At 40.4% G+C, this 18,165-nt stretch overlaps 2 protein-coding genes across 2 annotated transcripts in view; both read right to left on the bottom strand.

Annotated features, from left to right (window-relative positions):
• Positions 1-1,215, bottom strand: part of DSE (dermatan sulfate epimerase) — an 82,117-nt gene extending 80,902 nt beyond the window's left edge. The window contains exon 1 of the mRNA XM_001369067.4: positions 848-1,215. The gene's annotated coding sequence lies outside the window, so the exon portion shown is untranslated. The remainder of the gene's footprint in view (positions 1-847) is intronic.
• A 7,596-nt stretch (positions 1,216-8,811) lies between these two features.
• The window catches only part of NT5DC1 (5'-nucleotidase domain containing 1), a 266,402-nt gene continuing 257,048 nt past the window's right edge, over positions 8,812-18,165 (bottom strand). The window contains exon 12 of the mRNA XM_007484456.3: positions 8,812-9,881. Coding sequence (XP_007484518.2) covers positions 9,763-9,881 — 119 coding nt within the window. The 3' untranslated portion in view covers positions 8,812-9,762. The remainder of the gene's footprint in view (positions 9,882-18,165) is intronic.

The following is an 18,165-nucleotide window of genomic DNA, read 5'->3' as shown; positions in this document are numbered from 1 at the left end:
CAGTGTGTGTGAGTCAAAGTGCTGGGCCACCCCACAGACATAACCCCAAACCAGAGCCAACTGTGAAGCCCAGACCAAAAGGTGGCCCATAAATGAGGTCTCCCCACTCTCCCTCACTTTCTCCCCCAGGCCCTCCCTCTCTTTTCCATTTAAGTGCTACAGAAGCCATAGGTATCTGGAAGCCAACATCGGAGGAAGTTTGGGATATATGTCTTCGGATATGATTCTTCAGTCCCAAATTGGGCCAGTTTGTAGAGAGCAAAGATCCTCCTCCCCGCAACTCCTATACGTCAAGGGGGCAAAGAAACCGGGAGGGGAAGAGGAAAGAAATGAGGGCTAGGAGAAGTCGGTGTCCAGGAAACTTCCCTGGGAGAGAGGGGCTGCGGGAGTTCGCTAACATGCCACCGGCTAGTTTGGGGCTCTCTCTGTGTACCTAGCATTGTTCTGGTCCTTTAAATTGAGGAGGAAGCAAGAAAGGAGGAAGGTAGCTGATGCTATGCGGGTCAGGGCTGCTATCGGACTCTGGCTTCTTTCCTGGCTCCCTCAGCTCTCTCTTGGAGGTAGGGGAGCTGGGAAAGTTCGGCGCGCTCCGCTCAGGGCCAGGGACAGCGGCGTCTGGCCCAGTTCGGCCCGAGCGCAACGGGCGGAGACTAGCCAAGAGGTGCCTGTAACTTTCCACCGTTTCCCTAGCCTTTCCGACGGAGATGCTCCTGTCCCGGCCGCTTCTTCCCCTTTACACCCCAGAGAGGCCAGGCAACTTGAAATTTGCCCCAGGAAACTTTATGCGCTCCAAGCGCTCTCGCTCGCCAGCTCCAGTCCCCACGCCCTCTCCGCTCATCCCTCTTACCAATCCCGGGCCGCCGCAGCCGCTCAGTCCTCAGCCGGCTCCTTCTCGTCTTGGTCCGGGTTCTCTAACCCCTGCCGTCTCGTTTTCATTCCATGGCGGCCGGAGCCTCGGGTGGGAGAAACCCGGCCCCCCTGGCGCCCCTCAGTCCCTGCTGCTCCATGGATGCCGGCCAGGAACTCCTAGGTCTGCGCCTCTCCGCCGCCCCTGGGGATGCGCTGGTCGCCTGAGCCTAGGGCCAGGCGGGAGGGACTGGGTCCACAAGGAGCGCAAGCTAGGGGGTGGGGTGGGACGTGTGAGGGTGGGGGCAGGGAGGCCGACTTGAAGGGAGGGGAGCCTGTGCCTAGGCTCCCTTAGTGGCTGGGGGGTGGGGGAGAAAGGAAGAGGGGGTGGAAACCGCAACGTCACCAAAGCCAGCTGTGAAATGAGGAGGAGACTCAGATCCGGGGATCCCCCTTCCTCCAGTAAGCTCCCCCTACCCCCTCCCCCTTTCCTTTTCCTTAGGACTTGTTCCCTCCAGGCCTTCCCCCCCACCCCCCCCACCCCCCCCAGCTTCTATCCTATCTGAAGTCCTTCGTCTCAGCTTGCCCTGTAGAACTTACAGGAATGAAAGAACTTTGGGACCGGCGGCATCCCCCTCTGATCTTGGGGCCACCTAGGTCACCTCCATCACCCCGGGAAAAGAGAAGTGGTGGTTACAAATGGATCTGAGTTTCTCCCTAACTCCACGCGGAATGGAAGGAACTCTGGAATTTGGGCTCTCTTACTTGTAAATGAGTGGGTTTAGAGGGGATGGTTCTAAAGTCCCTTCCACTACTAAAAAGCCTATGGTCCTCCAAAGTTAGGTCCCTGGGGTCTCCTTAGTGCTATCCATCCTACACAGAGAAGGAAGTCTTTTACCTATTCAGACGATCCACTGGAGTCACTGAGCCATGTGGCTAGTCTCTTGGGATTAGGGGATAGTTTTCACCGCAGTTGCAGGAGACACTACAACATGGAAAAAAAAATAGGGCCTCAGATCCCCATTCGACAGTGACCACCACAGAATCTCATGCATTTCCAATATAGGATCAAAAATTAGGCAATAAATCCTTTTTTTTCCTCTCAGATATTTAAATATTCTGCATTATTCTCCTGGAATTTGACTTCTGGGAGTACTGTAGAGAATAGCTGACATCACTCAGGAATTTAGAAATTGGGTATTCTTTGAGGTTTGATTGATTCAGTAGGCTGATTGCTTATATCAGGAAGTTGAATACAAACCAGTGTGTTTTAAAATCCTGATCAAATTATCATCCCAAACAGGAAAAACCCAATTTTATGAGTCTTGTCCAAGATGTAACTAGAATCTTTTTTGTCTAACGTTTCATTTATTATTTTCTGATTCTTTGTCTTCTCCCCTGTCCTCATTTATTTTTCTTCATTGATAAGATAATAGATTTACTCTTGAGCTAGCTTTTAAATTATTCTCTATTTGGCTATGGTGGCAGGAGGACAAAATAACTAGAGACTATTGACTAAGAGGGGGCTTCTATAATAATAGTAATAATAATAAAGACTTTTATAAAGCACCCATCATATGACAGGCACTTTACAAATATTATCTCATTTGATTTGTACAACAACCTTGGGAGGTAGGTACTATTATTATTCACATTTTACAGAGAAGGGGACTAAGGCCAAAAGGGTTTAAGGGATCTTGTACTCAGGGCCACATTTCAACATATATAAACTACATTTGACAATATACAAACATGGAACCATTCTGGATTGTATTTCAGAACTCTAGGGCCTTTCCTCCCTCCATTCTGGGATGATCACTGAAGGTTAGATTAAGATTGTAGTCACATCAAGGAAACTAAGTGTCTTGGGATGGTGTCAGTCTGATATAAAACCAAGAACTTCCTGAGATCAAATGGATTGTAACCCAGGAATCTTTAAAATCGATTTCCCCAACCAGAGTTCTGCCAGGTATTATGCCCCCTTCTCTCTTTATCCAAACCAAAAGCAGATGAAAATACTCAGAAAACTTCAGGTCTGGATTGAAATCCCTGGAGCAACTTTATGCTTTGGAGTCCAGAAAGCCCAGCATTTAGAAGCACTGATCTACATTTAAATACTCTAAGGGATGCCAAACACCCTCAAATATTTGGCACTCACAAATTCTGGAGTGTAAAGAGCAATAAGGGTATCACATTCTGGAAAACAAAGGGCTTTGTATGGCTGCTTTTACTATGGCCAACAAAATCAACACTACCAAATAATATACTGGGGCATTCTATCCTTTCAGTCCTAAAAGACAAAATAGGGCTGGGTACCCATGATTATAATTTATTTTTTGAAGTTAGTTCATAGAAAATAAGAAAGTATGCTTTAAATCACCATTGATTATGGAAATCTAAATTAAAGCTACTCTAAGGTACCACTTAATGCCAATCACAGTGGTTAACATGACAGAAGAAGAAAATTATAAATGCTAGAGGGGAGGTGGGACACTAATGCACTGCTGATGGAATTGTGAATTGGTTCAACTATACTAGAGAATGAAGGGCTATCAAACCAGCAATACCACTACTAGGAATGTATCCCAAAGAGATCAAAGAAAAAAGTGGACCTATATATACAAAAACATTTAGAGCAGAGCTCTTTGTGGTGGCAAAAAATTGGAAACTGAGAGGATGCCCATCAATTGTGGAATCGCCAAACAAGTGGTAGTGCATCATTGTGATGGAATACTATTTTGCTAAAAGAAATGACCATCAGGATGGTTATTATTATGGCTGTTTAGGAGAAATAGCAAGGCACTAAAGAAGGTGTTTGTGGATACAAAAATCAGGATGGTTTCAGAAAAACCTGGGAAGACTTACATGATATTAAGACTTACTGCTATTAAGTGAAGTGAGCAGAACCAGGAGAATATTGCACATAGTAACAGCAATATTGTAACAATGATTAACTGTGGAAGACAGACATTAATTTGGGCCTATCAATCCATGAGCATTATTGATATGCTATATGCCAGATTTGCACACTAGGTAGTGGGGACGCAGTTTATATACTATCAGGGACACATAAATGTACACATTTAAGAAAATACAAATTGTATACAAGGTAAATACAAGTGTAGCAGAAGTTAGGACGGATGAAGCCAGAATTATTCAAGGCAACTTCAGGGGAGACTCTTGCTGCTGAGGAGGATGGGATCAAGAAAGGCTTCTTGTACCACTGCACTTCAGGGGCTATTCTTTCCTTTATCTGTACCCACAGCACTTAACACACAGTAAATGTTTCATAAATCCTTGCTGACTTGTTGGCTTGGCTTTGAAGGGATTCAAAGAGCCTGAGGTATAAAGACAGTGAATGTCAGGTATGCAGAACAGCCTGTGGAAAGACCTTGATTTGGGAGATGGAAGGTTGTATTGCTATTTTTTGTGGGGTGGAGAGGGAGGGAGGGAGACAGGAAGGAAATATTTATTGTTATTTCATACATGTCTGGTTTTTCATGGCTCCATTTAGGGTTTTCTTGGCAAAGATACTGGAGTGGTTTGCCATTCCCTTCTCTAACTCATTATACAAATAAGGAAATTGAGGCAAACACGGTCAAGTAATTTGGTCAGGGTCACATAGCTATCAAGCATCTGAGGCCAGATTTGAACTCAGGAAGATGTCTTCCCGACTCCAGACCCAGCACTACCCAAGGGCCAGGTTGTTACTGTTGAGGCATCTAGGTGCCCCATGGATAGAGGGCTGAACTTGGAGTCAGAAAGACCTGACTCTTAATTAGCTCTATGTTCTAAGGAAGTCACTTAACCTCAATGTCCTCTACTGTAAAAAAGGGTTAATAGTGCCTACCTCCCAGGTCATGAAGATCAAATGACAGAATATTTGTAAAGTGCTTAGCACTGTGCCTGCTACTATACAAATTATTTTTTAAAATCATTATTATTATGGCTGTTTAGGAAGAATAGCAAGGCACTAAAGAAGGTATCTGTGGATACAAAAATTCTTTTAAAATGGCATATTCCATCCATTCCCTTAAAATCTTACAGTTTATTGGGGGGCAAGGGGAATAGAAGATATGATATGATATGATATATATATATATATATATATATATATAATATTGCTGTTTAATCATTTTCAGTTATGTCTGTGACCCCTTTTAGGGTTTCTTATCAAGGATACAGGAGTGGTTGACCATTTCTTTCTGCAACTCATTTTATAGATGTGGAAATTGAAGTAATGACTTGCCTGGGGTCACATAGCTAAGAAGTGTCTGAGACTGGATTTGAACTGTTTTTCCTGACTCTAGGCTCAGCACTCTATCCACTGGACCACTTAGCTTTTTTATTAATGTATTTTATTAATGGATGATGGGGGCAAATAAATATCTATTCTAAAAAAAATTAGAAAAGAAAGAAAATACTTTCAGCTGATCAGTGGGGGAGTAGGGGAAAGATGATCAAAGAAAGTCAACTAAAAGAATAAAAAAGCATTTCCTTTTAACTTTCAGAGATAAAGTATTGCATGACGTTGCTATTAGTTACCAAACCTGTGAGTTCCCCAACAGAGTGGGCGAAAACCTCAGATGATGACAAAGATAAAAGTTTTTAAATGAAAGGATAAATGTTTCTCAGTGTATTTACTTTGGAAGTGGTTGGTGACTGAGAACTGGTTACAATGATAAGTAATTAGAAGCCAAATGTAGATATTTGATGATGATAGATGCAGATAAAGTTTTTTTTCCCCCTTTTTGGGCAGGGGAGCATGCACCAGCTGAAGTCAGTTGCTTGTTGGTGAAGCTTCCTGTAGAAATGCCATTGTCTTTTTTCTTTTATTCTTGGTGATTTCATTTACTTCCAGTACTTCAATTTTCACCTCTATTCTTTTCCCCAAATTTATATATCTAGTTCCATTCTGTCTCCTTACCTTCTGTTCCTTATCTTTAATCATCTGCTAGGCATTTTCACCTAAATGTTCTGCCAAACAGAATTTATTATATTTGTTCCTAAGCAACATACATCTCCCTTTTTCATCATACTTGCATTGTTTGAATAACATACAAGTTTTGCTTCTTAAGTAATACTCTAAGCAGGAACCATGGAATTGTATTCTTCCTTCTTCAAGAAGTAGGATGCATTAGGAAATCTTATCTCTCTAAAAGGCCCAGTGCCCAAACTTTTGAACTCAAGAACTCTTGAACTTGGAGTTACTCACTTGGCAACTCTCAAAACTAGTGCTGCCCAGGAAATCTCCCTTCTTTGCTAGAAGGTCAGATTCTGGGATTATCCTGCCAAGGGAATAAAAAATCCCCTTTTATTTTATAGGATGTTGAGGTTCTAGACAATGTTTTTAAACTCCTCACAGGCCAAACTTTTAAAATGTCTTCCCGTATTTTGTGATTCTGCTATAAATCAGTATTATTTATTACTTCTGGTGATGGGTGGGAGAAGAGAAAAATCTACCCGCTACATAGGAAGAGGTATAAGAGAAGAGGCAAAAAGCTAAGTCCTCAAAAGCTGAGCCCTCATTTGGGCCATCTTGCTTTTATAGGTCACATATAAGTGTGGTTGCTCTTCAGATAGTCAGTCATTCTTTAGTTACCCTTCAATTGCATTTAACCAGTAGCCTAAGACTCAATCTCATCAGTGTGATGGGTTAAATTCTTCAATTTGATCAAAGATTACCCAATCTCCTTCCTTGCAATCAAGCCCTAAATACATGCCTGTTATACCATTTGGGAAGTCCTGTTGATTCATTTCTATAATATTTCTCATGTTCATCTCTTTTCTCTATATATTTCCATCATCCTAGATTGGGTCATCACCACTTCATGATATTTCTCATACTCATCCCCTTTTTACACATATTTCCACCATCCTAGATGGTCTTTATTACATCTTGCCTAGACTATTGTAATATCTTCTTAACTTGTCTCCACACTGATAGTATCTCTTCTCTCCAATATATCCTTTATACAATCTTCTTAAATCACAGGGCTAATTTGGTGCCATTTTGATTCCTTCCTTAATATTGTCTGGCTTATTCTTGTCCTTCCTTTCTAAAATGTGATAGGCAGAGCTGAAAACATCTCATATAATTTGATCAGGGCAGATTCTGAAGCAATTCACATTTACTTAAATTTGGGATAGGCTGTTGAAATGTCAATGTCATTAATTCCAAATAGATGCAACAAAAGTTAATATTTCTCACCAAAAAGGCTAAGATGACTACAGAATTATAAAACCTCTTCTGTAGTGACAAAGATTTTACATGCACAGCAAATATTGCCCTGAAGGCCACTCAGTTGGGAAGTAGGCAGAGTGTGTTTTAAGTATCCTTAACTTATCTTACTTTTGTATACTGTTTTCATTTTGTCAGAGTTGACTATCTGCTTTAGGCAACTGAATTCTTTTGGATCCTGATTGCATAATGTAGACAAGTTTCCTCCAATTAGGAGAAAAGGATTTGACAGGATTCTTTCATCTTAGTGTTTGAATATAACTTTCATTAATGTATTTATGACCAGAATTTACAAGCATGACATTAGTACAAGAATCAATATTCTGTCTAGATTGTCTCAGGTTTCCTAGGTGTGTAGTTTCCAGTCAGAAGTGCTCGTTTTATTCTTCATAATTTTATGTAGATCTTTCTATGTTTTTTTAAAAAATCAACCTACTTGTCATTTCTTAAAGAGCAGTAGTATTTCATCGCAATCATAAGTCACAGTTTGTTTAGTCACTCCCCATTGATGGGCATCCCCTCACTTTCCAGTTCTTTGACAATACAATGAGAGTTGCTGTAAATAATTTAGAATTTTTAAGTTCTTTCCCATTTTCCCCAATCCAAGATAAAATTATAACATTAATTTTTTATTAATAATTAATTAATTAATAATTAATTAAGTAACATTAATATTGTTTAAATGTGTATGTCTACTTCCAAAGAACTGATAAATAAAAACAAACAAGATATACTGCATATATATATATATATATATATATATATATATATATATATATATATATATATATATAAAAGTTTTTTTGGTAATGATGCCTTCTCTAGTTCAGGGAGGGGAGGGAGGAAGGGAGATATCTGGGGATTTTAATGTAGCAAACAAACAAATAAATACATTTTTAAAAAAATGTGATTCTCTCCAACTCCTAAAAAAAAAGATCCCAAATATAGAAACTCAAAGAAAATACTTTGTAAATTGTTAGAATTTCAGATCACCTGGGTGGAAAAGATATTTGAAAGCATTTCAAAATTATATTTCCAAATGTAATTAGTATATTTTATTCTAATTTTAGAAAACATAGATTCAATCTGGTTCACTACTTGAGGTCCTTTTCTTTAAAATAAAACTTTTAGTTATTAAAATAACAAATCATTGGATCTAGTTTATGATTTAACGACTTTAATCAGTGTTCCCCCTTCTTTTATTTTTGGCTCAGATCAGACCCCTGGTATTGAAATATTAAAGACAATGAATTAAAAACAACAATATTAAAGGAGCATGCCATACTCTTTGCTGAGGAGATTAACACAAGGCAGATAGGAGGTCATTTAATCCATCACCTGGATTAGGATTACAATGCTGATGTTAAAATTAAAGTCTTTTCTAGACCATTGATTAGTTTTCTAACATTAGTCCTCCCCTTCCCCTTTCCACATTTTTTCTTTTTTTCTTTTCTTTTTTTTATTTCTGATTTCCCAGTGCCACTTTTAAGTGAAATTTTAGTTTTCATCACTTGGCTAAATGAAAAGCAATCAATCCCTTAGGATTCAAAATACTTAAGCACAGAAGAGAAACAAGATACATTAGGGGTACGGTACATAGCTGAAGGCTAAATAAAATGCCATTATTATCTTATTTTAGCATCCCTATTTTCTACACCAATTCTGACAGCTTAAAAGAATGTAAGAGTGTTTTTAATGTAAAAAAAATTGTCACTGACAATCAATTTTTTTTAAAAGAAAAGCTTTATTTTTGGGTAAAACTAAAGGCCTCAAGGAAGAACAGAAAAGAAATATTCTTTGCTTGTCTATGGCTCAGCTCATACGTGAAAATACAACTAAAGCCTTATCTAAATTCTTTTACATTCTGAGTATAAAGGCTTGTTTTGTAAAATTGTGGATATCATACTTTGGTTTACCTTTAAAGTTGGTGATGGTCAATAATTGTGAAGCTTTCCTATTGGGATGCAGGTGTGAAAACATCATCCTATAGCTGTTACTATCAAACTGAACTTGAGCTAGGCAAATGCATTTTAGATGAAAGCTATTACCCAACCCTGAGTCACATTTCTTCTCCTGTCTAAAGTGTGCCTGAGGAGTGTACATTTTGTTTAACTAATGAACTATTTATATTCTCATTGTTTTCATCATATGGTTGTTCTGACTCTAAACTCCTGGCTATAACTTAAGTAGACCAACCAACCGTCTACTTGTTGTATAGTAAACTACTGATATTTTCCAATATGGGCACTGTGCCCTTCCCATAGTGGGCAAGAATTAACATGCTGGATAAGCAGCCAAGCACAGGCAATGGGCTGCAAACTCCCATTTAAGTTCTTGGTTCTGGCCTTCTTCTTGTAACAAAGAACAACTTATGAAATAGATATCAAAAGAACATAGAGCACAACTGTCCTGGTTGTGGAATCAATAGCAAAATCATTTAAAGTGATTGATCTTCAGAGAGAACAATGGTATCAAGCAAAAAAAAAAGGTAACACAATGAAAGTTTTCAAGCCAACACAGGTGATACAGAGTTTGAAGTACAAATTTGTATTTGTATTGCTCTTTGGAATTAGCTTTTGGATAAAATATGTCAGTACTAGTTTTTTTTCATCACAAATTACCATTCTGATAGCACTGACTAACTATCCTTTGTTTTTAAAGGAAAAAAGGGCGACTTATTTGGTAGTCAATGACTTTCCACTTGATAATATGTCCATTGGGGGTTTGGGATAATAACCAGTCATTTTTGGGTCATCAGAAGAGAATCTGGTAAATTTGTAGTCCAAGGGTAAATCTGAAAGAAAACACATAGACACACACAATGGGATTAGTTTTTTAGACCTTGAAATGACATCTATTAATGCTAAGAAATAAAAAGAAGTGTGTGTTACTGATATTAAAACTGCTTTTCTTAGTAATAGATTATTTTTGAGGAAATTTAACAGAATGGAAACATTTATAGGAACCATCTTCAATTGCTATTGTATTGGATGATGGCTGATATTTATAAAGTTCTTTGAGGATTTTTGGTTGTTGGATTCTTGGTGATTCCATTTGGGATTTTCTTGGCAAAGATGCTGAAGCAGTTCGCCATTTCCTTCTCCAGCTCATTTTACAGATGAGAGAACTGACGCCAACAGGGTGAAGTGACTTGCCTAGGGCCACAAATGTAGTGTCTGAGATGGCATATAAACTCTGGCCCTCCTGACTCCAGTCCTGGCACATCTTTCCCTGTGCCGTTTAGCTGACCCACTGTAAGGGCTGCAAATCTAATGTGGGAGGCCCAGGCACTGGAATGTAGGTACAATGCCCCATCTGGGCCCAATTCAAACGGAGACTTGACAAGTCTGTTTCATGGAAAATGGAGGCACCTTCTCTACATGGTAGAGAAGTCTGGTAACTGCTTGGTGCCCAAGGACCCAGGGACTTAGCACTTGGGGAGGAATAAAGTGTGGCTAAGGCTAAGAATGGACCATTGGCACTAAGCCCTCTCCTCTCCCATTCCCTCCCATATACTCTATCTCAATACTTTGAGGAATTAAGAAAAAAAAATGCTTCCTATTAAACTTGAAAACTTAGTCCAGTCTCTTTCACCTTAGTTGTACCTTAAGTGCCCGGAGTGTCTCTGCATTCTATCCTTGCTCAGGTTCCTGGCTAATGCTTCATTTATTAGTGTTGCCCAAATGCTGCCAGTGACTCCCTTTTCACCTACTTTCTCTCTCTCATAGCCTCTGCCATGGCCCCAGATCCCACCATGTCACCCAAGGAAAGGTCCAGAGGGAAGAAGGAATGGCAAAAATTTTTGCCAATTAAGTTAGACTACTTTGAATCTGGGACAAAGAAACAGAGCAAGCACAGCAGGAAGTCAGCTGTCAACATTCTGTTGTCAGCCAAGATTCAATCTGAGTGATGAAGGGTGAAACAATTCTTGGGAGAATGTGTGTGTGTGTGTGTGTCTGTATTCTAGTCCTAAGAAATTCTATATCTACAACAGGTAACCTTAGGAGACAGAGATATGTATTCCATTTTAGTCTTGAGCCCAAAAGAAAGCTTGACAGACAGGCAGGATTCTAATCTGTCCATGGGCCGGATTAAATGACTTCTTGAAAGTTCTGCCTGCTTTTCTTAAACCTAAATCATCCAGGAGGAAGCCACTATGAGGCAGAAAATAACAGCATCTTTAGTAAATAAATGAAAAAAAAACAACAGACCTACATGCATGTAAACCTCATCTTCAGAATGGTTGGCAAAGCATAATTTGGGCAGTCTTGTCTGAGACCTGGCTCTGCTCCCTGCTGCCAATACAGCTTTTGATAAGTTGCTGTACCTCCTAAGTCCCATTTCCCCCCCTCTTTAAACAAGAGCCTAGATGGATGACTTCTCCAATCCCTGTCCCAGCTTTAAGTCTTATTGATCTACTAGTTGCACAATTTAGGCAATGGAACTATAGCTTACAGATTCCAAAGGAAAGAGTTTTGGCTTTTGAAGTCAGTGGACTTCGGTTAAAATCCGGACCCTGCCACCATTTTGACCCTGGCAATTTGTTTAGCGTCTTTGGACAACAGCGTCCTCATCTATAAATGATGGAGTTGGACCAGATCAGCTGTCAAACGCAACTCCCAAGTCTTGCAGAACCAAATTAAAATGTAATTGGGAAATAGTTAACAAAATAAATAACAATAAAATAGAACAAAGATAATATAAATAGGTGATTTTCCAAGTCAACATGTGTCCTGTGGGATCCTTCTATAGTTGCTCCTGTTTTTCTATTTGAGATTGACACCACTGGACTTGATGTCTTCCACGTCCCTTTCTACCTTCAAATCTATGATCCCATGAAACCCAAAACACAGGACCCTAGAGATAAGGTAAAATAAGGATTTTGACAACAAAATATAAACAAGTAAGGCCTTGCTGGGGCTGTGTAAAAACAACTTTGTTTTTTAAATGACTGAAGGGCAAGAGTCAGGGAATGGTTTAGCATTTAATCTGTATGAAAATTACACTGATACATGAGGAAAAGGAGGAAAATCTTTCTGTAATTCAGCATAGAAAAGAGAGCAAAAAATATATTAAATAAGGAAAACACATTGGGGAAGCTGGGTGGCTTAGTGGATGCAGTGAAGAAGACTCATCTTCCTGAGTTAAATTGAGCCACAGATCCTTCCTAGCTATTTGACCCTGGGCAAGTCACTTAACTTTTTTTGCCTCAGTTTCTTCATTTGAAAAATGAGATAGAGAAATAAATGGTAAACCATTCCAGTATCTTTGCCAAGAAAACTCCAAATGGCATCACAAAGAGTCAGACATGATTAAAAACAATTGGACAAAAAAGGAGAAAACATTAAAAAGAAGTATATTTCTAAGGCTTATATTGCTCCATGATAAACCATGCATTCAGAGGGTATCTAAATCCTAAGAAAACCACAGCCCAATCTGAACTCAAATAAAAGTTACTTATTGTAACTAGGTGAAAAGAGAAAAAACATTGCCTCATGAAGCTTAGCTCCATCACTATCGGCTTGTCTTAGAACAACAGAGTTCCTGCAGCCACCTATCACTTCAAGGCTTGCAGAGCCCTTTCCTCACTACAATCCTGTGCCATATGTACAAGGATTGCTTTCTCTATTTCGCAGCTGAGAAAAGAGAGATTATAAATGGCTTTGCCAGGGTCACAAAGATAGTAGCATGAGATCTGGAGCAGAGAGGTTTTTTTGGCATCCAGACCACTATTGTTTCTCCTGCACCTGCCTCATTTTCACAAGGAAATCCCCAACCCTATGACTACCCAGAAGGGTTAAACCCTAGGGATACACCTTCTATAGCATCTAACCTCTAGAGCATGGAATGCATCTCAGATCTTATTCCACTTTCACTGAAGTGAGAGGGGCTAGGAAGGAGGGTCCATCCTCTGCCCCAAGATTCAGGCAAATCCCACTGGGTTGGTGAGTTTTTGGAGGAGCTGACTTTGAATTGCATTTCCCTCTTAGAGTTATTGTAAATGAGCAATAGTTAGGAGCACGAAGTAGGTTAGGGGCTTATTAAATGCTTGTTGACTTCCTGGAGGCTTCTTCAGGTAGACCTGAAGGGGATGATGGGGCCTCTGGCAGTGACTGGAATAGGAGGACCGGAAGTAGTTGTGGTAACCAAAGGTTTCACAGAGAGCAAAGAGCTAAAAAAAAAAAAATTAGGAGTCATATTAGGAAACTGGGATTTGAAAAGAAGCAGGATCTGTGATGCAGAATCCAACCCATCAATGGGCCTATCCTTTGCAAAACTTGTCCAGATCCTCTCTAAAACCTACCCCTGGGTTCTCAGCAAGGGTTTCTGCCTCCAGTCTGTCCTTTATCATGGCTGCTGTTTATGTACTGTTTATGCCACAAAGAAGGATGGCCTTGGGGCTGGGAAGGTGAGTCTTTAATGGATTTGAGTCCCTCTTGGGAATCAAGTTGGCTAAGTGACCTTGGGAAAGTCTTTTGGCCTCCTGGTAATCCAATCCACTTTTCTAAGATTGTTAATTATAGATGAGTTACTGATCTGTGCTAGTGGAAGGAATGTAGTCATCACAGGACTGGTTCACTCTCTTCTTTCACTCCTCAGGTCATATGAACTGGTAATATAGGAAAATCTTTTATTCAAAAACCTTTAGTACTTCCCCATTGCTGACTGAGGAAAGCTAGGTGGTTAAGTGTGCCAGGCCCAGAGTCAAGAAGACCTGAGTTCAAATCTGGCCTCTGACACTTAGTGGCTGTGTGATCCTGAATGGGTCACTTAACCCTGTTTGCCTCAGTTTCCTCATCTGTAAGGTGAGTTGGAGAAGGCTGATATGTCTTCGAAGAAAACCCCAGATGAGGTCAGAAAGAGTGTGAAGCGACTGAAATGACTAAACAACACTGCCTTAATGAATAAATTCAAGATCCTTCATAATCTGCCTTTTCAGCCGTAGATGACATTATTTCCTTATGCTTGTGGCTGCAGCACACCAGGCTGCCTAGGAATGACCTCACTGTGAGGACTTCACAAGGAACTCTACTTTACAGTGATCTAATGCATTATTTGTATAGCACCAATGCAGCCCTTTCTGTAAGTCACATAAAGGAAGCACAAGGTCTTATTACTTGATCAACAGATTAATAAGCATCTATTAAGTGCCTCCTATGTACCTGGCACTGGACCAAGGACACACACACACACAAACCAAAACCATGCCTCTCCTCTAGGAGAAGACATCCATGACCGCCTGTCCCTGGGCCTCTCTGCTCCACCTCCACATCCTCCCCAGTCCCTGCAACAGTGTTTGCCCACAGAACGTGCTGAAGAACTACTGAATGAATGGCATTCAGACTTGCAGATGAATGCCCATCAGAGATAATGACATGCTCTGCGGTGTGAATACAGAGTCGCTTTTGCTTCTTTTTCCTTTTAGGAAGATCGGATTGTGAGAAATACCACTTCCAAAGTGACTGCTGGTAAACCAGGGATGGATATCTATCATCTCTGAGCTGATTTAGGACAAGGGCCCCCCTGAAGGGCTGCATAGGCTTTAGGGGGCATTGCTGCCAGCTGCTCCGGGTGATCTAAGTCAGTGGTCTCAAACTCAAATTGAAACAGGGGCCGCTAAAACCCACTCAAGGAATTCTGGGAATTGCGTATTGACTCAGAAAACCACATGTTAACATCATCTTTGTTTTATTGTATATTTCTTTACTTTGTTAAATATTTTCTAATATATTTTAGACTGGTTCTGTCTGCACTCCATAGTGTTATAGAAATAACACTGGTTTAATAACCCCACTCAAGTGCTAAGGAGAGGAAATTAGTAAGCAATTCACTTCAATTTTTTTTACTTATATCAGAATCCATGGTTGAAAAGGGATGATATTAATAATAATAAACAATAATAAACCTTTATATAGTGCCTACTCTGCTCCAGACACTATGCTAAGTGTTTTACAAAAATGACCTCATTGGATCCTCACAAACAACCCTGGGAGATCAGTGCTATTATTAATCTCCATTTTATAGACGAGAAAACTGAAACAAACAGAAGTAAAGTGACTTGCCCAAGGCCCCACAGCTATTCACTGTATGAGGCTGGATTTGAATTTCTGACCGGTCAGTTCCTGACTTCAGGCTCAGCATTCTATCCACTTTAGCACCTAGCTGTTTCTTCTTGTACCTGGTGCCAGACATTGACGTTTCTGACTACTCTCTCTGAATGTGGAGTCTGTGGCTAGGAGCTTTCCCATCGCTGGACCTCTAGAGAAAAAGGGTTCCAGTAAAGAGCTCCAAGGACAATACTTCCCAAAGGTCACCAAGACTCTCCTCCTGGCTGAGCTAAGCCAAATGGAATTCCTGGTCAGATGCTCTGTTGCTACCGCAAAGAGCTTGGTTGAAGGGAATCACAACCCTAACCAGAGCAGAAAGAGAAGACCTTTAAGATGTTGACAAATGCCAAGACTACCACAAAGCAAATCCCTTCATAGTCGCTGGAGATGCCTGCAAGAGGCCACCCCAGCTACGGGGGCAGACAGATGCCACAGGAGTCACCAGAGGAGCAGTGCTCTCTCTCTGTCTCTCTGTCTCTCTGTCTCTGTCTCTGTCTCTGTCTCTGTCTCTGTCTCTGTCTCTGTCTCTGTCTCTGTCTCTGTCTCTCTCTCTCTCTCTCTCCTCTAAGAAATAAGGGAGGGGGCAGCTAGGTGGCTCAGTGGATTGAAAGCCAGGCCTAGAGACTGGAGGTCCTGGGTTCAAATCGGACCCCAGATACTTCCTAGCTGGGTGATCCTGGGCAAATCACTTAACCCCCACTGCCTAGCCCTTACTGCTCTTCTGTTTTAGTATCAACAAGGCAGAAGGTAAGGGTTAAAAAAAAAAACAGGGAAAGGATTAGGTAATCAGGGTTACATGACTTGCCCAGGGTCGGTTGCATAGCTAGGAAGTATCTGAGGCCAGTTTTGAATCTAGGTCCTCCAGCCTCCAGGCCTAGCATTCTATCCATTTTGCCATCTAGCTGGCTTAGTGGTTAGTTTTCATTTAGAAGTAACTCCTCAAAAAAAAAAAATTATCTTCATATCATGAGCACCACTGACACAAGGGAGACATTCTAAAGCTCTCATTCTACAGAGCTATGCAATCAATATCTTAATGCTAAGTAGACACTAGATCAGGCATTCATCATGTACATATACCAGTCAGATTTGATCAGTCTAAGATTAGCAATTCAAAATGCAAATAATTATTTTACTGACCATAGAAAATGACATGAAAAAGGAGAGAGTTTCATTATGGTATTAAGAGAAGATTTTATCAAAGACAAATAAAAGCAACTGCAACATAAACAAACAAAAAAAAAGGTTTATTAGGTAGATTGCTGAGAAGTACTAAGGAGAATATTTTAAGCATTCCAGGCCCAGTAAACAATCACAGAGCTTAGTAAATTCTTCATCTGGGAGGATATTTCCCTAACAACAGAAATCCACGACAAAGAGATCTGGAAGACTACATAGGAAAATTTTTCCTTAAGAATTTTTCCAATATTACCCAATAAAAACAAAACTCAGTTTTCCCTCTTCACAGTGTTATTATTCTCCTGGGGAAACAGAAGAACATAAAGCTCTCTTTCTTCTTAACCATGAACTTTTCTGTAGGTCAGTGTCAGTTCAACCAGTGAAGTAAGTGCAAACACACACACACACACACACACACACACACACACACACACACACACACACGTAATACATGTACACAGAAAAAAATATCCACATTACATAGTTAATCTACAAACGATTAAAAAGCCTTGTTTCAGGGTGGCATTCCTATATTTGGCGGTGAACGAATGGAAACAAAGTGCCTGAGGACCACAAAACTCATACCTTTCTCATTTCCCCAGTCCCTGATGGACTTCTGTGACAAACACATTCCATGTCTCCTTGACTCAGTAAAGAATAGAAGAAACTGCTCGATTGTTCAGTGGTAATGAAAAACTATTCCACCATGCCGGGCATTACAAAAATAGTTGAGGCTGGGTCAGTTGGAATTTATCCAGTTTGGGAAATCACTTGTCTACCCAGCTCCAACTTAACCTTGCCTTAGGACATGCTGCAAAGGGGACTGTTATTCTTCTAGCTGCCAGGAGTGTTCCCAGGGTGAACAGATTAGTAAACCTGACTAATATTTTCTTTTTGGCTCTCCTAATTTCTGGCCCAAGTTTCCTGTTGCTGGTTTAGCTTTCAGATATATTCTCTGTTCGCACTCTCCCGTTCCTTCGAACTGTTTTGAGGTCTCTGTTTTCTGCCATCTCATTTCCCTTGACCTTGGCTATCTCGCTGAAAGAGCTACCCACTTCCAAACTTGGCACTATGGCTGTAGAAGCCAGCCTTGGAGTTCTTTCCTCAATCCTGTGTCCCCAAACCCCCTTTATAAATACCACCACCTTCCCCCACCATTTTTCTTCTCTTTTCAACTAATTTTTTTTTTATTTAGTCATTTCAGTCATGTACAACTCTTTGTGACACCATTTGGGGTCTTCTTGGCAAAGATACCAGAATGGTTTACCATTTGCTCCTCCAGTTCACTGGAGGCAAACAGAATAAAGTGTTTTGCCTGGTATCACATGGTTAGTAAGTGTCTAAAGTCAGATTTGAACTCAGGAAGTTCAGTGTTCCTGACTTCAGATCCTTTCCTCTATCCACTGGGCTACACAGCTATCCACTGCTTCCAACCAACTACAACCAGTTTATAGGATTAAAGAGATTTTAGGAGTTTTATTCTTCAGAACTTTTATATTCTTGCACCAACATTGTGGCTCTTAGATGGCAAAAATTTTTTTAGAGTTAGCCCTTTTAGGTTGGTAATTCCACTGAGATAAATAAGAGGAAAAGGAGAAAGTGGGCATGATCAAGACATTTAAAGGTTACATTAGCAGAAGCATGTGAAATAAATTCAAGTGGTGTTGAAGAGTGGAGGCAGTGAGATTGAGGCAAGCATGCGTATAAGAGGCAGAGAACGTCTGGTAGGTCACTGCAGGATATGTAACTACAAGGATAGGAGTCTTTGCAGTCTATATAACAGTTTTTGCA

The sequence above is a fragment of the Monodelphis domestica genome, chromosome 2 (genome assembly GCF_027887165.1).
Source record: "Monodelphis domestica isolate mMonDom1 chromosome 2, mMonDom1.pri, whole genome shotgun sequence".
Taxonomy (NCBI): Eukaryota; Metazoa; Chordata; class Mammalia; order Didelphimorphia; family Didelphidae; genus Monodelphis; species Monodelphis domestica.
The sequence above is the reverse complement of the archived record's forward strand: the minus strand, read 5'-3'. Positions and strand labels throughout refer to the sequence as shown.